Source organism: Rhinopithecus bieti, unplaced genomic scaffold (genome assembly GCF_001698545.2).
Source record: "Rhinopithecus bieti isolate Rb0 unplaced genomic scaffold, ASM169854v2 scaffold_6710, whole genome shotgun sequence".
Lineage (NCBI taxonomy): Eukaryota > Metazoa > Chordata > Mammalia > Primates > Cercopithecidae > Rhinopithecus > Rhinopithecus bieti.
In genome coordinates this window covers 131353-151802 of record NW_016805362.1, presented here as the reverse complement: position 1 = coordinate 151802, position 20450 = coordinate 131353, and the positions used below count along the sequence as shown (strand labels likewise).

General features: G+C 48.6%; 1 protein-coding gene across 1 annotated transcript in view; it reads left to right on the top strand.

Annotated features, from left to right (window-relative positions):
- HTRA1 (HtrA serine peptidase 1) overlaps window positions 1-20450 on the top strand; it is a 54821-nt gene that overhangs the window by 1864 nt on the left and 32507 nt on the right. Inside the window, exon 5 of the mRNA XM_017872231.1 lies at window positions 1-171. Within this exon, the coding sequence (XP_017727720.1) occupies window positions 1-171 (171 nt within the window). The remainder of the gene's footprint in view (window positions 172-20450) is intronic.

Sequence of the window (20450 nt, the reverse complement as noted above, 5' to 3'; positions counted from 1 at the left end):
TGCGGCGACGCGCGCAGGCTGGCCTCTGTGTGTGCGCCAGCAGCGAACCAGTGTGCGGCAGCGACGCCAACACCTACGCCAACCTGTGCCAGCTGCGCGCCGCCAGCCGCCGCTCCGAGAGGCTGCACCGGCCGCCGGTCATCGTCCTGCAGCGCGGCGCCTGCGGCCAAGGTACTCCGCCGCGCTCCTGGGCAGCACCCCATTCTCTCCATCCCAGCTCGGACCTGCTTCTGCGGGACTGGTGGGCAGACCGAGGGGCAGCGAAGCGTTGTGGGGTGGCCAGGGCAACTCTCGGGGACAGGCAGGTGGGCCCCGGGGTGGCGGCTTTCCGCAGGCTGCCTGGGAAACGAGCTTCGCGCCCAGCCCGGGGCCGGTTCTGCGCCCAGACGATGCCGGTGCGCCGGGCCTGCACTCTGGGGCTGGAGACGCCTGGCGACCTGCCGCGGAGTGCCCTGAGGGCAGCCACACAGCGCGGGGACCCGAGGACAAATAAGAGGAGTGGGGGCATAAAGGGAGGAGAGAAGTTCAGAACTAGGAACTGGAGCCTTGCAGGGCGGCTTCAGGACCACAAGAAGTCATTTCTGTTGCTTTTTCTATTTGCTTCCTACGTCCCCTTTAAAATGCATTACTTTGATCACGGGACCGCTCCGTGAAAACTGTATGTAACTCTTTTGGAAAGGAGCAGTGTTTGCCGGCCCCCGCCGGAGTTTCCCCAAAAAGTCTACCCCGGGCAGGGAACGGTTTGGCATCGCACTCGTTTCGGCGGCGTTGCTGCCTGTGTGGCTTTCCTCGTTTTGAGCCAGCCCTACAAAAATGAAAGTGGCTCCTTTTGAATAAGCTGAATCGGGCTTTGGATCACGAAATCTGCAGAGGCGTAGAAGGGACCGGGTTAGTAATGAGGAAGGAGTCTACCCCTCCCTCCTGCCGCACACAGGACCTGTTCGGCAGGGGAGATGGTGGTGATGGGGGAAGGAGTGGAGTGGAGCAATGTCTAATTCTCTCGCGGGACCTTCCGGAGAGATGCTTCTCATCTTCAGGCAGAGGCCATGTGGAAGAATATCGAGTTCAGCGGCGGCCAGTCCCGCGGTGTAGGAACCAGACAGCGGGGCTTGGCAGTGCGCTTAGGCGCAGCCGTGCGGCTGCTGCCCGACCCCAGCACTGCCTCCTCAACTCGGGCAGTGCCAGGAGAGGGGCATAGGAGAGCACAGTGCAGAGACTGGTCTAGATTTTACTTTATAGGAATATGGTTCAGTATGACCAACTAGGGCTTGGCATAGTTTGGCTTACATGGACGGGACGGTACCAGAGCCGAATTGGGTGAAATTCGAGATTGTGTATTTCACCAACGCAGGAGCACAGCCCTGGGGAAACTCAGCCTAGTTAGGCAGTAGAGAGTTGTCCCGGAGACAAGTGATCCCGCAGACTAGAGAATGGGCATGATGATAGCACACGCCTCTTGAGCACTCAGTCTGTGTGCCGGGTGTGTTACCTCTGTGACCTCATTTGGTCTCACGGGGAGGGAGTTTCTCCTCTCTCTCTCTCTTTTTTTCTTCTTAAGAGACAGGGTCTCCCTCTGTCGCCCAGGCTGGAATATAGTGCTGTGATCATGGCTCACTGCAGCCTCCGGCCCCTGGACTCAATGATTCTCCTGCTTCAGCCTCCCAAGTGGCTGGGACTACAGGCAGATGCCACCACACCCAGCTTCTCATTCCTGTTTTACAGATAGCGGAACTAAGGTTGAAAAACTTGCCCAAGGTCACTCAGCTGGAATTTAAACCCAGATAGCCTCATTCAGAGGAGTCAGGCCAGCACTTAACTCCAAGGGTGTGGGAGAGGGGTCAGGTGCTGTAAATTTCCTGGTGGGTTGGACGTGCATCCCCCTCAGAGCTGGGAACAGCATACACAAAGCCTAAGACTTGTTTGGAGGTGACTAGATCAGTGTGGCTGGGGGACGTTTGGGGAGGGCAGCAGGAGTGAGCCAGGCTGGTGGCCCAGAGTCCCAGGGCTGAAGAGGCTGGCTGTGCCCCGGGCCCTGTGTGCAGATGTTCTTGAACTGGGGCAACTCAAAGCCTAGTGTAGTGTAGGGCTGACCTAGCAGTGGAGTGCGGAATGCATCCAGGGTGGAGAGTTTAGACTACTGCAATAATCTGGGTGTGAGGCAACAACATTGAAAAAGCATGTTTTTGTCCAAAACAAGCCAGCTGTTACTGGTCTCGCTGTTTGTGGTCTCATTGCACGGGGTCCTGAGTTGCTGGCACCATGCGAGTCGCCTAATTTATTGCTAGTGAGGCAAGTTGCTTAACAAGCTTTGGAGTTGGCTGAGTCCCTGTGTGGAGGAAAACAGGTCCCCCATTGGCCATCAGGCTCACAGCGGGCCCCGGTGTACCAGTGAGGGGACAGCCACAGAGGGATAAGCATGGTGGCTTTGAAAGGAGGGAGAGACAGAGTGGGTACAATGCTGTTTTTATCCCTCCCTCCTTCTTTTGCAAATATTTGTTGAGCTCCGTAGGGTGTCTGACACCGTTTGCATGTTTGTCTGGCACATTAGAGGCACTTGGTACAAGTGGATTAGTGAATGAATAAATGAATGAATGAAGACAAATGGGAGGTGCTTTCGATACACAGCCATTCTGTTTTTCCTTAGTGGAAGGCACTGCTTTGCTGCGCCCCCTCTCTGGATCTCACTCTCCACCCTTGACTTTCCGGAGGTGTTTCCGAGGACAGGCGCCTGGGAGCCAGCAGACTTCATTCAGTCCAAGCCAGGCTCCAGGACTCAGCAGCTGGTGCCTACGGGCAGGTCACTTGACGTCACTGTTAAATGAGGTGAATTGGCTGCCTGCTCTGGCTCGAAGATTGGCGGGAGAGCTACTTTAGCTGCAATGGACATGAGCTTTTTCAAGGGGTGCCACTTGACTAGAGGCCTGAAGTTGGAGCAAGTCACACACGGATCTGAAGACAGAGCTCTCGAGGCAGGAGTGGGTGCTGTGATTTCAAATATTATAAGGAGGCTTTGTCTGGGGCAGAGCATGCGAGGGGATGAGAGGTAGAAATGTCATCAGATCAGGGGTCTCCAGGCAGGTGACCAGTACTTTGGGTCACAGTAGATCTTTGGATAGAGGAATGTGTCACCATTCAAAGGAAGGTACTTTCATTTGTAAGCTGTTTAATGAATAGACCTCAGAGAACATCTCTGTTCACCACTCTGGAAATGAAGGCAAATCATCTATTTCAGAAGTCAATGCACTGGCAGGGTTTGGATGGCAAAGTATACAATTCAACTAGAGAACAAAGATCTGTCATCTCCAGCTCTGCTGGTCAGATGTTTACAAAAAAGAAAGGAATTGGCCGGGCGCGGTGGCTCAAGCCTGTAATCCCAGCACTTTGGGAGGCCGAGACGGGTGGATCACGAGGTCAGGAGATCGAGACCATCCTGGCTAACACGGTGAAACCCCGTCTCTACTAAAAAAATACAAAAAACTAGCCGGGCGAGGTGGCGGGCGCCTGTAGTCCCAGCTACTCGGGAGGCTGAGGCAGGAGAATGGCGTAAACCCGGGAGGCGGAGCTTGCAGTGAGCTGAGATCCGGCCACTGCACTCCAGCCCCGGCGACAGAGCGAGACTCCGTCTCAAAAAAAAAAAAAAAAAAAAAAAGAAAAGAAAGGAATTGAAATACTAATAGGATACAAATAATGAGGGCTAACATATATGTTGTGCTTATTCTGTGCTGGGTGCATACTAACTCATTTGATCCTCCTGACAGTCCTGTGAGTGAGTGCTGTAGTCTTCCCTGGGTTACAGCTGGGCAACTGCGTCACAGAGCAGTACCTTGCTCAGGACTGCTGGTCCCACACAACTGGATCCAGAGTCTCGTTCATAACCAGCATGCCGTGCCATTGACAGAGCAACAGAGATTATAAACCACCCCCAGCTAAGCCCCAGCTAATAGCTGAAATCAACAGAGCTCCAGATGGCTGTGGCTTTGAGATGAAACAGGACAGATCACAGCCCTCACTCGGCAGGCTCAGGTTGACAAGGTTGCCTCCAGTTGCCATCCGTGCAGCCTTCACTAAAGAAAAGCAAAAAGAGCCGAGGGACTGTAGGAAAGCTGTTTCCATGCCAGAGATCCAGACAGCAAACTGCCCTTGAAGAGAGAAGGCCCTTCCAGACTCCCCCATGTCCCAAAAGACCAGCCAAGATTCCGGACCTCTGCTAAAACACGGACAGGAAGCCAGGATCAAGACTGAAACAGACTTCCCAAACAGCAGAAGCCTCATCCATTTCTCCTCCTAGTACATCCTACAGGAAAGCACACCCTACTCCTTATAGCAGCCCAGACAAGCTTGGAGGTCTGCAAGCTGCAGGGGTGCCCAGAAACTCTGCTTCTGGTGGTTTTTAGTATTGCCTACTCCTGGTCTCATCCCAGAGCCTCTGAAGGCAGAGGCTGTATGTACATACCTGGTGAAGAACCAAGGGCTTAGACGGTTGCTTTACTTGGAGGCCTGGACGGTTTGTAAAAATTTATTTATTTATTTATTTATTTATTTGAGATGGAGTCTTGCTCTGTCGCCCAGGCTGGAGTGCAGTGGCGCCATCTCGGCTCACTGCAAGCTCCGAGACCTCGTGAGTTCACGCCATTCTCCTACCTCAGCCTCCCGAGTAGCTTGGACTACAGGCGCCCGCCACCATGCCCGGCTAATTTTTTTTTGTATTTTTTAGTAGAGACGAGGTTTCACCGTGTTAGCCAGGATGGTCTTGATCTCCTGACCTCGTGATCCGCCTGCCTCGGCCTCCCAAAGTGCTGAGATTGCAGGTGTGAGCCACCGGGCCGGCCCAAAATGTACTTTATTTAGGTGATTCTTTCATGGGAGCCTCAAACAAGCCATCATTGTTAGCTGAGTGCTGACCCTGTGCTGAGTGCTGACCCTGTGCTGAGCTCTGGGGAGACAGGGTTGAATAAAACAAAATCACTCCCCATAGGGAACTTACATTCAATACATTCAATACAATCACTGCTTCCCCCAGGGTTGCATTTTTCCATTGTTAGAGTGGGCAGTTTGCTAGAGAGTCATTTCCACTATTGGCAATTCAAATACACCTTTTGTCACTTAAAAAACAAGTGTGCTGGGGACCTGAGCTTCATCTTAGGGTAGGGTGGGTGGAAACAGTTGTGAGTCTCCAGTTTTTAGTCACCCGAAACTTCGAAACTTGGAAGTCTTTTGAGCAGTTTATGAGGCTCTGCCTGCTCTGGTCAGCTGCCTTCTTTTATTGCTCTGTTGGTTTTGCTAAAGAGTTAAAATATTAAGGTTTCGTAAAATTAGGACGTTAACAAGCTCAAAAACCAAGTGTTTGAGTTACTTCATTCCACTGAGAGAGCTGTAAACGGGTTGCATTGGAACTTAAAATAACTGCATTGAGTAAGCGATGGTGGCGGGCACCATGAGCTAACTGTGGTCAGAAGCCTGACAGCCTCCGCTTGGGGCTGGATTCTCCGTTTGGAGCTGTGTGATCCTGGACGAGTTTCATGCCTTGGATTCAGAAATCAGACTTTCCATGAGCTTATATTTCAAGTGAATAAATAGCTCTGGTCAGGCTTAATTTGAAGAAGAAGTAAGCTTGGCAGTGGGTAAGGGTTCCTCGGAAGGCCAGCTGGGGTGGAGGGGCTGAGGACAAGTGGCTCTGGCCCTTCCCGGGTTGTTACCTGATCAGGTAACGGCTCCCTCGACCTCTTGGAGCCTCGGCAGTGAGGGGATTGGGCCAGTTGATCTCTGAGGCTCCTTTTAACTGGAATGGTCTGTGATTCTTGTAAGAAAACAAGTCTCTGAGGAGGTTGTGGTCACCTCATTCCTAATTTAAAGGCTGGGGAGGCTTCCTTAAGAGCTACTTCTTTTTCCTGAATTATTGACGGCTAAAGCCAAGGCTGGCATCGAATGGATGTGATCCATCTTGAGCCTGGTTGCTTTGTGTTTCAGCTTTGTACTGGCTGCTCAAAGTCCCCGGGAGACCACAGGGGTGACATGTTCATCCCCAAGAGATGAGCTTCCATGAGCCTCATACCCCTTGCTCCTTCCCTGGAGCCTCAAGGCCTTAGGTAGTCAGAAGTGAGATACCTTTGTGTCATTTTATCTTTTCCATCTCCACCTTGGAGAAAAAAGAAGGAAAGAAAAATCCTATTAATAGAGAAACTGAGAAGGGTAGCCATTCTGAATGTGTTTCCAAAAGGCTCCTGGAAGTGGCATAGAAGTTGTAGTGATTCAGCACTACTTGGTGACGTGTGCCTAGAACCATAGGGGGACATTAGCCAGGACAACACGCCTCAGGACAGAAGTAAGTGGCTGTGAAGAGGCATGTCCGTCACTGCTGGAAAGGCACAGAGTTCAGCTTTTGGAGTCAATGCTGAGAGTTCCACTTCTAAATTCATTCAGAGCATTTATTTAACACCTACTGTGTGCTTGGAAGTGTACCAGGTACGGGGACTCAGAGGTAAGGACTAGTGGCCCCTGATCTCAAGGTACTGGTGGTAGATAGTATGATGCTCAGCTTAAGGGCTGGGCTTCTGAAGTCGGATTGCCACTTTCTGGATGTGTGGCTTTTCTTGGGTAACTTCATCTCTAAGTCTCAGTTTCCTCATCAGTAAGATAATAGAAGTAATAGCAGATACATACATAGCTCTTAGGGCATTGCAGAATGGAAGGACCTCCTTATATGAAACGCAAAGCACTGTGCCTGATGCATTGCTAGAACTCAGGCAATATTAGCATGTTGTCATTGTCGTCGTCATCATCATCATCATCATCATCATCTTCAAGACACTGACAAAGGAGTCAGCTGTATGGGAGGAGTGCTGAGACGCTCTTGTCTCCCTGGGGATGAGATGGGTGGGTGGGTTAGGAAACCTTCACAGAGAAGGAGGGTGATGTGAGACTTGTGTCTGGGAGCTGACTCGGAATTTGCCATCTACTATGTTGGAAAAGGTTCTCTGGGCAGAGGTATCCAAAGTTGCCTTGACTATCACCCTCTGAGGTCCCAGTTGTTGCCTATATCATGTGACCAGTGTGTGGCTTCTCTTGAATTCAGAGCTGCATGTCTGGACTGCCTGGGATTTTATAGATGTCATCTCGTTAGCTCTTCCTGGAGCTTGTGACACCCAGGAGATGGCAGTTTATAGAAGCCCTGGGACCTTCTTGAATGATGCTTGGTTTGGTTTCCATGCTCTGGGAATTTCTGACAAGGAAAGATTTGTCACATCTTAAGGAAGGAAAAAAAGGCAAATTTGGGAGTCCATGGATACCCTATTATTTTAGATTCCAGGACAAATTGTCGAATAAGCACATTTCATAAAAACAATTCTCCGCGGCATCCCGTGACAGCAGCTGGTCCCTCGCCACAGGATAATTATGTCTCCTTGTGCACACAAAAGTCTCCGAGGGCATATTGTTGCGGCTGGAGTTTCTGATAATTTCCAAATTGAACAACCTCAGTCCTAATGAGTCAGAAGCTTGTGCAATATTTTCAAACCTCAGGAACATCTTTTTCATTAGTTGTGCAATAAAGATGGTAGGCCTATCTCTGTGATGAGCTGTTTTTTTTTTTTTTTTTTTTTTTCTCAAAGTTTGATGAGATTCGCTGTAGAATTCCTTCTCACATAGTCTTGGGCAAGATTTTACCCGATATTCCAACATATGAGTCATATCATATCCTGTGACTAAGAAGAGCTGTCTCTTTGGTGCCAGTTTTGTAAGCACAGTCACCACTTGGTGGAGACGGATGGACACAGTTGGGATTGCCCAGGCAGATGGGCAATCTTGCCAACCAGACATAGGGGAGGGAAGGCTCAATGTTTAGCGGTCACATCTGCTTTTCCGTGGCACAGAGTGAGCTATACAGGAATATTGTATTCTCCAGGACAGTTAGGGCAGTGGGAAATGTCACCAAACAGAACAGTGACCCAAAGAGCTGCTGCCACTGGGTGCTCTGTGGGAGCTGGGCACTGTGCTCATTGTGTTATGGGCCTTGCTTTGTTCCTACCTTGTAGCCACCCAGAGAGGTAGGGCATTATCCTTGCTTCCTAGCTGAGACTACAGCAGAGGCTCCTAGAGGTTAGCTGTAATTTGTCCAAGGCCAGCCAGTGCAAGGAGGCAGAGCCAGGATTTGAGCCCATGTCTGTCTCACTCCCAAACTATTCTTCAGATTTTTTAAGTCAAGTGTTATTTAGAAATGTTTTGTTTATTCATCAAATATTTGGTGGATGTTTCCAGCTATCTTTTGGTTATTAATTTCTAGTTTAATTCCATTGTGGGCTGAGAACATATTTTGTATGATTTCTATTCTATTACATTTGTTAGGGGGTATTTTCTGGTCTAGAATGTGGTCTGTCTTGGTGAGTGTTCCCTGTGTGCTTGAGAAGAATGTGTGTTCTGTCATTGTTGGATGGAGTGTTCTATAAATGTCACTTAGGTCTAGTGGATTGATAGTGCCATTCAGGTCAACTGTATCCTTCCTGATTTTCTGCCTACTGATCTATCAGTTCCTGAAAGAGAAGTGCTGATGTCTCCTGAGTCTATTCTGAAACCCTGGATTGCAGTCTCCATGATGAACCACTAGAGTTAGAAAACCTGAGTCCTAGCCCCATTTGGGCCTTTGGGATGACTCCTTTCCACCTCAGTTTCCTCAACTACAACAGGAGGACAATGATGCTTCCCAGGAGACATCAACAGGATACTGTGACATAAGGGATATGAAGAAGCTCCTAATTTGTCAGCTAGGATCCTAAGATGAAGTCCAATGAATACAGGAATAGAAGAGCTTTGTCACTCCTAAAGCTTCGTACCTGGGAATCCTAAGCATGAAGTCCAATTATAAAGGAATAGAATGGACTTTGTCAACGCTAAAGCTTCAGTGCTTCAGGAGTCCTAAAGCATTGAAGCTTTAAGAGATTAGGACCTCTAGTTGACAATTCCAGACTCTTCCAGGACTCCTGATAGAGCCAACACCAAGAATAGTGAAGCCGGAAGGATGCAAATAGTAATATGCCTCCTGGGTGTCAAAGTGTGGGTCTCCTCTGGGCATGTTCTCTTGTCCTACTGAGACATGATAGCTCTTGGCCAAAGTGACTGAACTTGACCCTCTGTTTCAGGAAGGCCAAATGCAGAGTTCACCACCGTCATGTCCAAGGGCAGATGCTTTGGTCCAGAACATCAGCATCCCAGTCATTACACCAAGCAAGCTGCAATCTCTGCCTGCACCGTGGAGAGCGCATGCTCCTCCCAGGGTGGCCTGCATCCTGTGTCCTGCATCCTGTGTTCTTCTCAGGCCGACTTTCTGTTTAATGTTTGCTGGTCAGGAAGTGGCCTGAGCTGAGGCTCCTCAGATCCCAGCCTGACCTTTCTCCACCAGCATTTTTGGCTCTGAAAAATATAGCCCAGTGTGGTTTAGCCCCACTGGATGAAACCCAATAGGAAAAGTCTGATAATAGCAGAGGAGGGATAGGAGGAAGGGTGAGGATTTGAGAGCGTCTGGGATGGACCATGTGTGTGGATATTGTTCTGTCTGTGGGATTGTGTGACACTTCTCATTTACAGTCTGTTCCCTTGGAAGTCCCATCATTGGCCAAACATATAGTCCTTCTGTCCTCTGAAAAGTATCATTCTGCTCCTACCTTTGACAACCATCTCTGACCACATCAACTCCCTGTTTTCATGCATCTTGTGGATGAGGACACCACCTTACCTGTAAGGACACTGGTGGCTTCTCAAAGCCACCAACTGACTTGTAGAGAAGACAGAATCCCAGAGTGTGAAACCTGAGGGTGAAGGGTCCTGGCAGGTCCTAGAGCCCAACCCTTCACTTCACAGGTAGGGAAACTGAGGGAGCCAATGGGAACATGACTTTCACAAGCCGCACAGCTCATCTGTAGGGGCCAGTGTGGAGTCTGTTTATCTTGATACCCAGGGCTGAGTCTTTGAGCCCTCCCCATCTCAGCCACATCCTCCTGTTGGAGCAGGTGTTTGGGAGAGGCCATGGTCCATATTCATGGTATTCCTGTAAAGCTGGAGAAACAGGCCTTGCTCCCTTAGTCTCTCTAATCAAAATGAAGTTGCAGAAAACCCTTCTCCCTACTTCTCCCTAAAATAATTTCCTTGGGTTAGAAGATGACTAAAAAGCTATTCATCTGATGACTGATGTCTCCCTTCAAGAGTTATAAGCACATATAAATGCCTTTGAATGGTAATTATAATAATTTTGCTGAAGGGAAAATATCAATATAAATATCATGGTGGACTCACTGGTAAATGAGGACTGAAATGCTTTCATGTCTTTTCAGCTGTGGTTAGATTTTCTTTGAGCAGAGTACACAAGTTTTTCCTCTCCTAGCATAAAGACTTTTTTTTGTATCTTTTCTCTCTACTGTTTAGACATGACAGAAAATGCATTTATACATTTGATGACATATTGTACTATCTCAATTCTTTAATATTATAAATGTAATTTAATCCTATGAAAAATTAAGAAAAGAAGATTCATATTTCACCATTACCATCTCTCCAGAAATACTATTATTATTATTATTATTATTATTTTGAGACAGAGTCTTGCTGTGTTGCCCAGGCTGGAGTCAGGGGCACGATCTTGGCTCACTGAAACCTCTACCTCCCAGGTTCAAGCAGTTCTCATGCCTCAGCCTCCTTAGTAGCTGGGATTACAGGCCTGCACCACCACACCCAGCTACCTTTTATATTTTAAAGTAGAGACAGTTTTGCCATGTTGGCCAGGTTGGTCTCGAACACCTGGCCTCAAATGATTGGTCTGCTTCGGCCTCCCAAAGTGTGGGGATTACAGGCATGAGCTACTATGCCTGGCCTAATTCCATCATTTCTGTCCCAAGTGTTGCCACCATTTGGTTAACTGTTCCCCTGTCCACATCCATCTAGGCCAAGGTTGCGATGTTAAACAATCCTGAGATGGACATTTTCATGTTTATGGCTATTTCTGTATCTAGGGTCATTCTCTTAGGAGAGGTACTAAGAAGTACAGAAACTAGAAAGAAGGATATGGAATTTTTATGGTTCTGGTATAAATTGCCAAATTATTTTCCAGAAAGGTTGTAGCCATATTTGTTGCCATCAGCTCTAGAGTTTCAACCTCGTAAGTCACTGAAAGAAATTATCCCAAAAGCAATCCTTCAGGAGTAATGGAAGAAGATGGTGCCAAACCCCAGCTATTCTGCTCCCTGTTAGATTGCATTTTTGGTCTTACAGGTTACTTTTATTCTCAGGTTGATTGCTCTTAAGAGTTGAGCAATATTTGGGGTAGAATAATGAGCACTTTTCAAATTTGGTTCTACCTGGTTGAGTTGTGATCACAGGCAGTCTCACCTGGGAGGGGCTCTGGTGGTTGACAGCTTGTCCTATCCAACACCTGTGTCTCAGGCGAGCAGCCTGGGACAAGTGAGGCGACCTGAAGGCTGGAGGTCACAAACTAGGAGGTGACAGATAACCCAGGTCTCAGGAAGCCCAGCCCAGGGCTCGCTGCAGTAAGCCTCTCGGATGCCAGCTCTGTCCAGGATGCGGGAGGAGGCCAGACTGATTTGGTCTGTTTTGAAAAGTGATGAAAATATTTATTCAAATGTTTTGTACACATAGGCAGAAGTATAACAGGAGCTGCATATACAAAATTATTTTATAGTAGTCACATTAAAAAAGTAAAAAGAAACAAAGAACATTATTATTTTTGTTTTTAAAACAGCTTGAGAGATAATTTACATACTATAAAATTTGCCCCAAGTGTACAATTTGCTGTTCTTATGTATTCACAGTCATGCACCTATCACTACCAACTCCAGAACACTTTCATCACCCTAAAAACAAACCCCGTATCCATTCGTAGCCACCCCATACTTCTCCTCTGTCCAGCCCTAGGCAACCACTGGTTCATTTTCTGTTTCTATGAATTGGCTTATTCTGGACATTTCATATGAATGGAATCAAACAATACGTAACTGCCTCTGACTCTTAGCATAATATTTTCAAGTTTGTCCACATTGTAGCATGGATCATTATTTCATTCCATTTTATGATTAAAATATGCCTTTTATGGATACAGGGAGACCAGACTTCTATTTTATCTCCCCTCCCTGATGGGGAATCCTAATTTCAGCCCAGAAGGTCACTGTGAAAGTCTAAACGCACAGGTGATACTGACTGGTTCCATTGGCAGAAACTGTAGCACCTGACTCGGGAAGCCAACATTAAAACCAAGAATATTCTATACGGATGGCGATTACGCACTGAAGGGAAAACATGAGGAAATGCACTTTTCAGATTTATTAGATCACAGAACTTCTTTGGAGCTGGAAAGGATTTCGGAAACCGTCTAGCCTACCCCCTCATCTTACCACTGAGGTAACTGAGGCCCAGGAAGGGGAAGTGGCTTGTTTTGGGTCCGGGACCACTTTTCATTTCTTATTTGAGCCGAAGCTTCCTTCTGGTGTCTGTCTCTGTTTCACAAGTTCCCGTCGCATGGGTGCTGGGTATTGCTTGGAAGAACTGGCCTCTTTCTTGATACAGGGGCTCGTTCACTGTCACCTCCCTCCCTCACGTCTCTTCTGCCCCTCTGCAGCCCCAGGCCCTCCGCCTGCACCAGGGGGGCAGACTCAACCCCGGTGGGCACTGCCTCCCAGCCTGCGGCCAGAGGCTGGGGGGCTGGGGAGACTGAACAGCCCCGGCAGCTCCAGACATAACAACCTATGTTGAGGAGTCAGCGCAGGAAGCGAACCCAGCTGAGAAATCTGCGAAGGTCAGGACCGGAGCCAGACGCTTATCAAGAGGAAAGTTAATGGTGTTTTTGTGAACTGAGCAGTCAGCTGTTTCCCTGAAGATAATAATAGATACATCATGTTGGGCATTCAGGAGGCATCTGAAAAAAAAAAATTGTGCAGTGGAATTGATTGGAAGCTTTTCCCTAATACATAAAATAGGCCAGAAAAGACTATCAAATGTAACAGCACTGATCAAACCCAAGCACTCACCATAGATCCAAGCAAGGACTGAAAAACACGATTTTTTTTTTTTTTCCCGCCAGTGAGTCTGAAAAGTGATTTTCAATGCCAGGCGCCTTTAAACATAGACAACATAAACAACAACATAGTTGTTCTGGAAAAAGCATCTTTTCCCAGTAAAGCCAAAGATGCAGATCTAGGCTGTGCTTGTGACTGACAGCACAGAGAGGGGTTCACAGCCAGCTGGCCAAGTGCACCCCGAAAGCGCATTTCGAATCTGCTCTATTTGAGAGAGACCGTCTTAGCCTTGTTTGGGTAAGTCTTCCTCCTTCACTTCACCTGCCACAGACTTTTCCAGGCACCATCTGCTGTAGTCTTGGCCCAGCCCCTGCAACAGTTACTGCTGAAGGCACCCGGGACATGCAAGACGGGGGAGCAGCCTGAGGTCTGGCGTCCGGCAAGCTTTTCCCACTTGGAGCCGTCTGGGAGACTGTCCCGGAAAGAGAAGGGTTGCCAACACTTGGAAGTGCCAGTGTGGACTGAAAGTTGAGGACAGGCTCCCGGCTCCCCCACCTCTTCCTCCTTGATTCGTTAAAAGGAAAGAAAGAAGGCACACGAAACTCTCCTGAATTTCATTTATTTCTATACAAAAGACAAAGCGTGGTCATTCATCATTCACATTTTAACCTTTTTAGACAAATAATAATTCCTGCTTGTGAATTCAGTGTATTTTAACAAGAATAGGTCTGAGGGCCATTGGCCGTGGGAGACACCGAAGGCTGGCTTTCCTTAGATTTGCAGACAGTGGCCCTGATGGTGCATAGGGTTTCAGGTTTCCTTTAGACCTCAGCTGGCTGCCTGTGCCGCCACTTAGCAATGCCACTGTCTTTCCTGTGCATTTTCTCTGCAGAGTTCGAGGAAATCCAGTAGCACAGGCCCCTCTGCGCCCATGTCCCCGGCGCCCTGGAATGTGCAGTACCAGCAGCAGCGATTAGAATGGGGGTCTGGTTTCCCGGAATGTGCAAGGTCTCACTTCTGTTTCTGCTGCCTCCATGCCCCAGACCAGTGCTGGGCCGGGCTCTGGGCTGGAGCCCTGGCTGACAAGTTTCCTTGGAATTTAATGGAGCGGGGCAGACAGCATGCAGCCACTCAAACTGAAAACTTGGGAAAGAAATGTGTGTTCTGGGGCAGCTTTGCTGCATTCGCTGGGCCATACATGCTTCTTTTTCTTTCCCCAGGCAACCCCTCTTGCAGACAGGAGGCCCCATCTCCTTTCGCTTCATGCCTCATTGGCCATTAGGAACCTTTTAAAATTGATTTCTCTCCTGACCCTCTGAGAGAACATAGTCCAAGTTCCCTGGAGGAAGAGGAAGCGCTCTGTGTTTCTCTGCAGTTCACGGCTCATTTAAATGCAGCCCACGTGCTGTCTCTCCCCACTCCTCTGCCTGCTCCCCTTGTGCTTCTCAGGATCATTCTCAAATTCAGCGAGAAACCTCACAAAGGGAGTTTTTCTTAGGGAAAAGTCATCCTTGGCCTCCTGAACGTGGACCAGCCCCTCTCCCCAGCTGCACAGCATCAGGTTAGTTAACCACCTGCCTCCATCTGGCTCCTGTCTGGACAGGCCTACTCACACCTGCTGCAGGCGTCCGACTTGCCCTCAGGTGCCTGTGGCTTGTCCAGAGGGGTGGAGCCCACATTCCAGTCCTGACAGCTCAAGTTCAGCGGTGAGGACCCTGCATTCAGTGTAAAGATCAGTATTCCAGGTCCTTTCTTTCTGCCACCCAGAGACTGGCTGTTTGCAGGCACTCGGTCCCAGTTGCCCTGGGCCTGCAGTCCTTGCATTCTCTCGGCTTTGTCTCTGCTGTTGCACCCCTGCCCCATCACAAATGCAGGTTGGGGGGCCTTCCACTGGGAAGTGAGAGGCTGGGAAGTAAGAGGAGCACTAGAGGGATGGTTGAGCTTGCATCCAGCCTTGACTGCATTCGCTCTCCCCCGCTTCTCTGTAAAGGTGCTGAGCTGTGAGTGGAACCAAGTGGATGAGAGTGGCCCCGGGCACCTGACAATAAGTTTCCCGGTGTGTCATTGTCTCCTAGGAGTCCCACCTGGATTTGGTTCTGGATTTATTTATTCAGCAAGTAGCCTCTTTTTAGTTACTTTTAATCTAGCCATGCTCGGGGCTGAAGGGGATGCCAAAGAAATATATGATGAGCCCCTCAGACAGCATAAAGGTGAAGATGAAGCCTATAGCATGTACCCCCCACGTACACCCCAGGAAATTCTGAGTGTGACTGGATTTTGGACCTCCCAAAAGCTGCTGGCGCCTGGAGGCTGGGGCCCCGAGGCTGGACCTCACTCCTGCTGGGTTGCTGGGCTGGGAAAGTACTGATGGCAGCTGGGGAGTGAGTCCCAGACTTCACTGAGCCATTCCCAGAGATTATTTCAAGTTCTCCTGACACCGCACTGGAGGCCTGCGGTGCTGGCCTTCTTTATTTACAGTTTCTGACTGGTGTCTAGCAGCCTTGCCAGAGAGAGTGGCAGTGTGTCTGCAGGCGACCAGGAGAAATGTCCCAGGCTTTAGGGCAGGACTTTGAGCATAGAGCAGTGGGGGCCCAGCAGGCAGTCTCCTGGACAGTTACTTCTCCTTGTCCTTACATGGTCAGGAGGTTGCTGCCTGGCTTTTCAAGTGAGGATGGAACGTGCTATCCATGGGCCTTAATTTCCAACCTCTGCATGATGCATTTTGTGCTCTTGCCTTTGAAAGAACTTTTATTTTCTTGTCACTTATGCCCAAACCCACATGGCAGAAGGAAGGGAGGCTGGGACAGGGGAAGCAGATGAGCTGCTGCTGACGGACCTGCCCAGTTTCTTAGCTCATCCCGGCCTCCATCCTGGTGAGCAGACACTGGCCCAATCCAGCCATATTTTTGGCTGAGTTTCTATCTTCACATCTCATCCTTTCCCCGGGATCCTGGCAATTGTTGGTACTGGGTTGTATTCTTATTTGTAATCTTTAAAGTAGGAGTACCTTTGCTGGTATTTAAAGTAGAGGAAATCAGGTGAAGAGTCACAAGTGATTTGCAAGCTGGGAGAGACATTAGAATGTAAATGTGAGGAAGCGTCAGCATGAGGGGCTTGCCTGGGCTGCACAGCTTGCCTTGGCTGGAGTATGCACTGTTCTGGCATTGCAGGGAGGATGGCTACCTTGCCTCCCTGCAGGTGGGGGACTGTGTCAGCCCCTGCAGACTGCTCCTGGGCTCCTGGGTTTGACCAGATTAAGGCAGCATCTCCAGTAGCACCGGAGCAGCTCCTGAGATGCTTTTCTGTGCTAAATCTGGATTTTGGGTATTAAATGAATTTGTAATGCAGTCACACATTGCCCCGTGTTCAGAAGGGTGCCGCACCTGTTTTAATGCTCTGCTCTTGCTCTCTTGGGAGTCTTAATAATTTTTGAACAAAGGGCCCCACATACTCATTTCGCACTGGGCACTGCATATTATGTAGCTAGTCTTGAATCTAGGACAGTGCATTAAAATGCCATTGATTGGATCAATCTGCTCTTACAACTGATTTGAATTTTGGGAACATGCTGTTCCCTGTGAATAAAGGAGGATTCATTTCTTTTCCCTCGAATACACTGCGTTCTGTTTTCCAAATTAGCTCTACTTATCAACTCTGCTGAGAAATTGGAAGGCGGGATTGTTCTGGCTGGAAGGGAAGGTTAGATTGTTAATCCTGCGTCCTGGCCCTGATCTCACAAAGTGTGAAGCATGTTCCCACAATGATGTGGGCTGCAGGGGGCTGGAGGCTGGCTGAGAAGGCGGGGACCAAGGAGGGAGGCCAGCCTGGGAGCCAGACAGATGGGGTCAGGCTCTCGCTTTTGCCACTCGCCAGCTCTGAGGCTTTGGGCAACATGATTTAATTCTCTGATCCTTGTTTTTTTCATCTTTCTGTAGACTGGTGATAAGATGCACCCTGCAGGCTTGCAGGAAAAATTAGAGATAATATTTGTGCCTATTATTGGGCTTGACATATAGTAGATGCTATACAATAAATAGGTCCTGTTATTCTTATTGATAATATTATTTTATTGCCAACATTGAAGGTTGGGTGGGATTTGACTAGCTGGTAGGGAGGAGAATGAGATCATCCAGGCCGGAAGGAAAAGAGGCATGAATGCAGGCGGATGGGGTGAAGCACTTTGGAGGTGTGGGGAGAGGTCTGCAGGGTGGGAGTGTGCATTAAGGAGTTCTGGGGAGAGTGGAGGAATCAGTGCCACATGGCAAATGAGAGGTAATCGTGGGCCCAAGGAGATGGAGATGGCTGTGGGGATCCTGCAAGAAGTTTATGTACCCCAAAGTGGCATTGTCAGTTAGGGGGAGACACTGAAGACAGAGGTGAGGCCTGCTTGAATTAGCGCAGAGTGGGATTCTTGGAAGCTTCAGAAGCTTGAGAAGAGCCGCTTGGAGGTGTTGAAATGTACCTGGGAGGGATGTGGAGACCTGGCTCTGGTCTGAGAGCTGGGAGATGGTAACCCAGGTGGCCTTGGCCTTGAAGATGGGGCATGATATTTAGTGCTTTATGTGCAATCTCATCTAGGACTCCCAAGCCCTGTGGAGTAGGTGATATTAGCTCCGTGTTACAGAAAGGGGGACTGAGGCTCAAGCAGGGACAGGCACGGTCTGAAGTCACACGGCTGTAAGGGGCAGAAGTGGGCATGGAGGCATTAACTTAGAGCCGAAAGGTGTGACCTTCCTTAGGGTGGCTGGCCCCACGGGGAATGTGTGTGGGTTGGAGTACAATTTGGTGTTCCCACCCATCCCAGATGCTCTGCATTTATGAACCCAAGTTGCCACATCCGGGCAGGCGAGGGCAGGAAGCTCTGCAGGGAGAAGGGACAAGAGACAGAGCCAAAAACGGGGACAGGGCCCCAGGGTCCCGTGCAGGGACAATGAAGGGGGTTGGCACACCTGGGTTAGCTGCTGGCCAGTGTGGGGAGAGAGCTGGCCTGGGAGTCTAATGGGAATGCCAGGGAAAGCTGCCTTGGTCCCCTAAAGTGAAGCCCCCATGCTGGCCATGGAGTGTTGGTGACTGAGGGTCCCTGCTAGCTGTCTGGCCGAGGCAGCGTGTCCTACAGGTGTAGCTCTGGTGTCCTGCTGGCATGGCGTGAGTGCCCCTCAAGCTGGGAGCCAGCTCTGTGCTCTGGAGGGAGGTGGTGGGAGGACGAGGGACAGTGGGAACTGCCACCTGAGCAGGAATTGGTACCTTCTCCCACTGGCAGGTCCAGGTTTTATGGAATCTGAAACTTGTACAATTCAGGATATCCTCTTCAAGAAAAAAAACCCTCAAAATTATGAATATAACATTAGGGATGAAACTATTATTTATATAGATTGAAAAGAGAAAATGCCCAAAATGACAAATTTCAGAAAATATACAAATACTGCAAACATCACAAAATCCAGAAAAACAAGATTAAAAAAAGCTAACTGCTGAACACTCCTTCATCTCGAAAATGTCCCTGTCTCCTCCTCTATTTTTTGGCTGTGAACTCTGCTCACCTTTTCATGTGACAATGCTTTTGTAATAATTTCCTAAAGAGAAAATAGAATAATTTATTATTACTTTTATTATTTTTTGGATTATTATTATAATCAAGTCAATATTTTTCTGCTACCCACACACTCACTGTCTTCTGTACAACCTCTGGCCTGCACCAGGGGAACCAGCAGGGTGAGCAGTAGGGTGTCCCTGGAGACCACACATATAGCAGGATAGACACAGCAATTTAACTAGACACAGAAGGGACTTCAAAGCACACAAATGTATCTCATTTAACCCAAACAAAATGATTATCCAGTTTTACTTTTCCCTTAGCCTCTTCCCCCAAATGCCGGCAGCCACCCTGATGGGATAGATGTGTGACAGAGGGCAGGAGACCGTGGCCTCAACCAGCTGCAGCTTCACTCTTTCAATTCTACATACTCTCTACAAGCCGTGATGATAGCACTTTGCTAGGGCCCCTCACAGGGCAGATGGAGGGCTCCATTCTGAAGTTTTGTGGATGTTTGCTGTCTATCCACTTCTGCTCCTTGTGCCTATGCAGGGATTCAGGCCCAACCACTGCAGAGAGCCCAAGAGCATCAGGCTCCCAAACTGTCATGGTTGGTGGCACCTTTAGTAGTTGATATGGTTTGGTTGTGTCCTCACCCAGATCTCATCTTGAATTCCTACATGTTGTGGGAGGGACCCGGTGGGAGGTAATTGAATCATGGGGGCAGGTCTTTCCTGCACTGTTCTCATGATAGTGAATAAGTCTCCCAAGATCTGATGGCTTTGTAAAGGAAGTTTCCCCGCACAAGCTCTCTCTGCCTTCTGCCATCCATGTAAGATGTGACTTGCTCGTCCTTGCCTTCTGTCATGATTGTGAGGCTTCCCCATTCACGTGAAACTGTAAGTCCAATTAAACCTCTTTCTTTTGTAAATCACCCAGTCTCAGGTATGTCTTTATCAGCAGTGTGAAAATGGATGAATACAGTAGTGCAGTCATTTCTTCATGGTCCTCAGTAAGGCCCAAAAATACCCAACAGTTCCGTTGATCAATTAGTGAGGTCCAAACAATTTCATAACTATTTGTGTCCCTACAGCACAGTGGTCATTAAAAAAAGACATTTTAATTTCATTATTCAATAAGCATGATTACTTATGAATGGGATATGTGCACCTGTTGGGTGTCACATGACCTTTCAAATCTTGGAATCAGTTTGGACACCACCATCCCCATTTCCAGTTCAACACTGATTTTTGTGTGGTACATTCTTTTTATCACAGTGACTGCCAGAAATCCAGCTTCATATGGACTCATGAAAAGAGATGTAGTGTGATCTGATTTCGAAACTATGATTGGTCTAGAGTTAGTTTACAAGGTGTCTAACAGTGATCCCATATCACTGTATTTCCCCAGAAAACCTGAAATGTCAATGAATTTTCTGTGGCACTCTGGGGTCCCTTGGGGCAGACTATGGGAACCATGGCATTAGAACCATAAGGACATGAGGCTTCTTCCTGCCTCAGATCTAGTCTTTACCTGGCTTTTTTGCCTTAAAGATGAAAGCAGCATACATTTTGATGTATTTAAAGCACATATTCGGCCAGGCATGGTGGCTGACACCTGTAGTCCCAGCACTTTGGGTGAGGTGGGTGGATCACAAGGTCGGAAGTTCGAGACCAGCCTGACCAACATGGTGAAACCCCGTCTCTACTGAAAATACAGAAAATAGCCGGGTGTGGTGCTGTGTGTCTGTAATCTCAGCTACTGAGGAGGCTGAGGCAGGAGAATCACTTGAACCCAGGAGGCGGAGGTTGCAGTGAGCCGAGATTGTACCACTGCACTCCAGCCTGGGTGACACAGTCAGATTCTGTCTCAAAAAAAAAAAAAAAAAAAAAAAAACACATATTAAA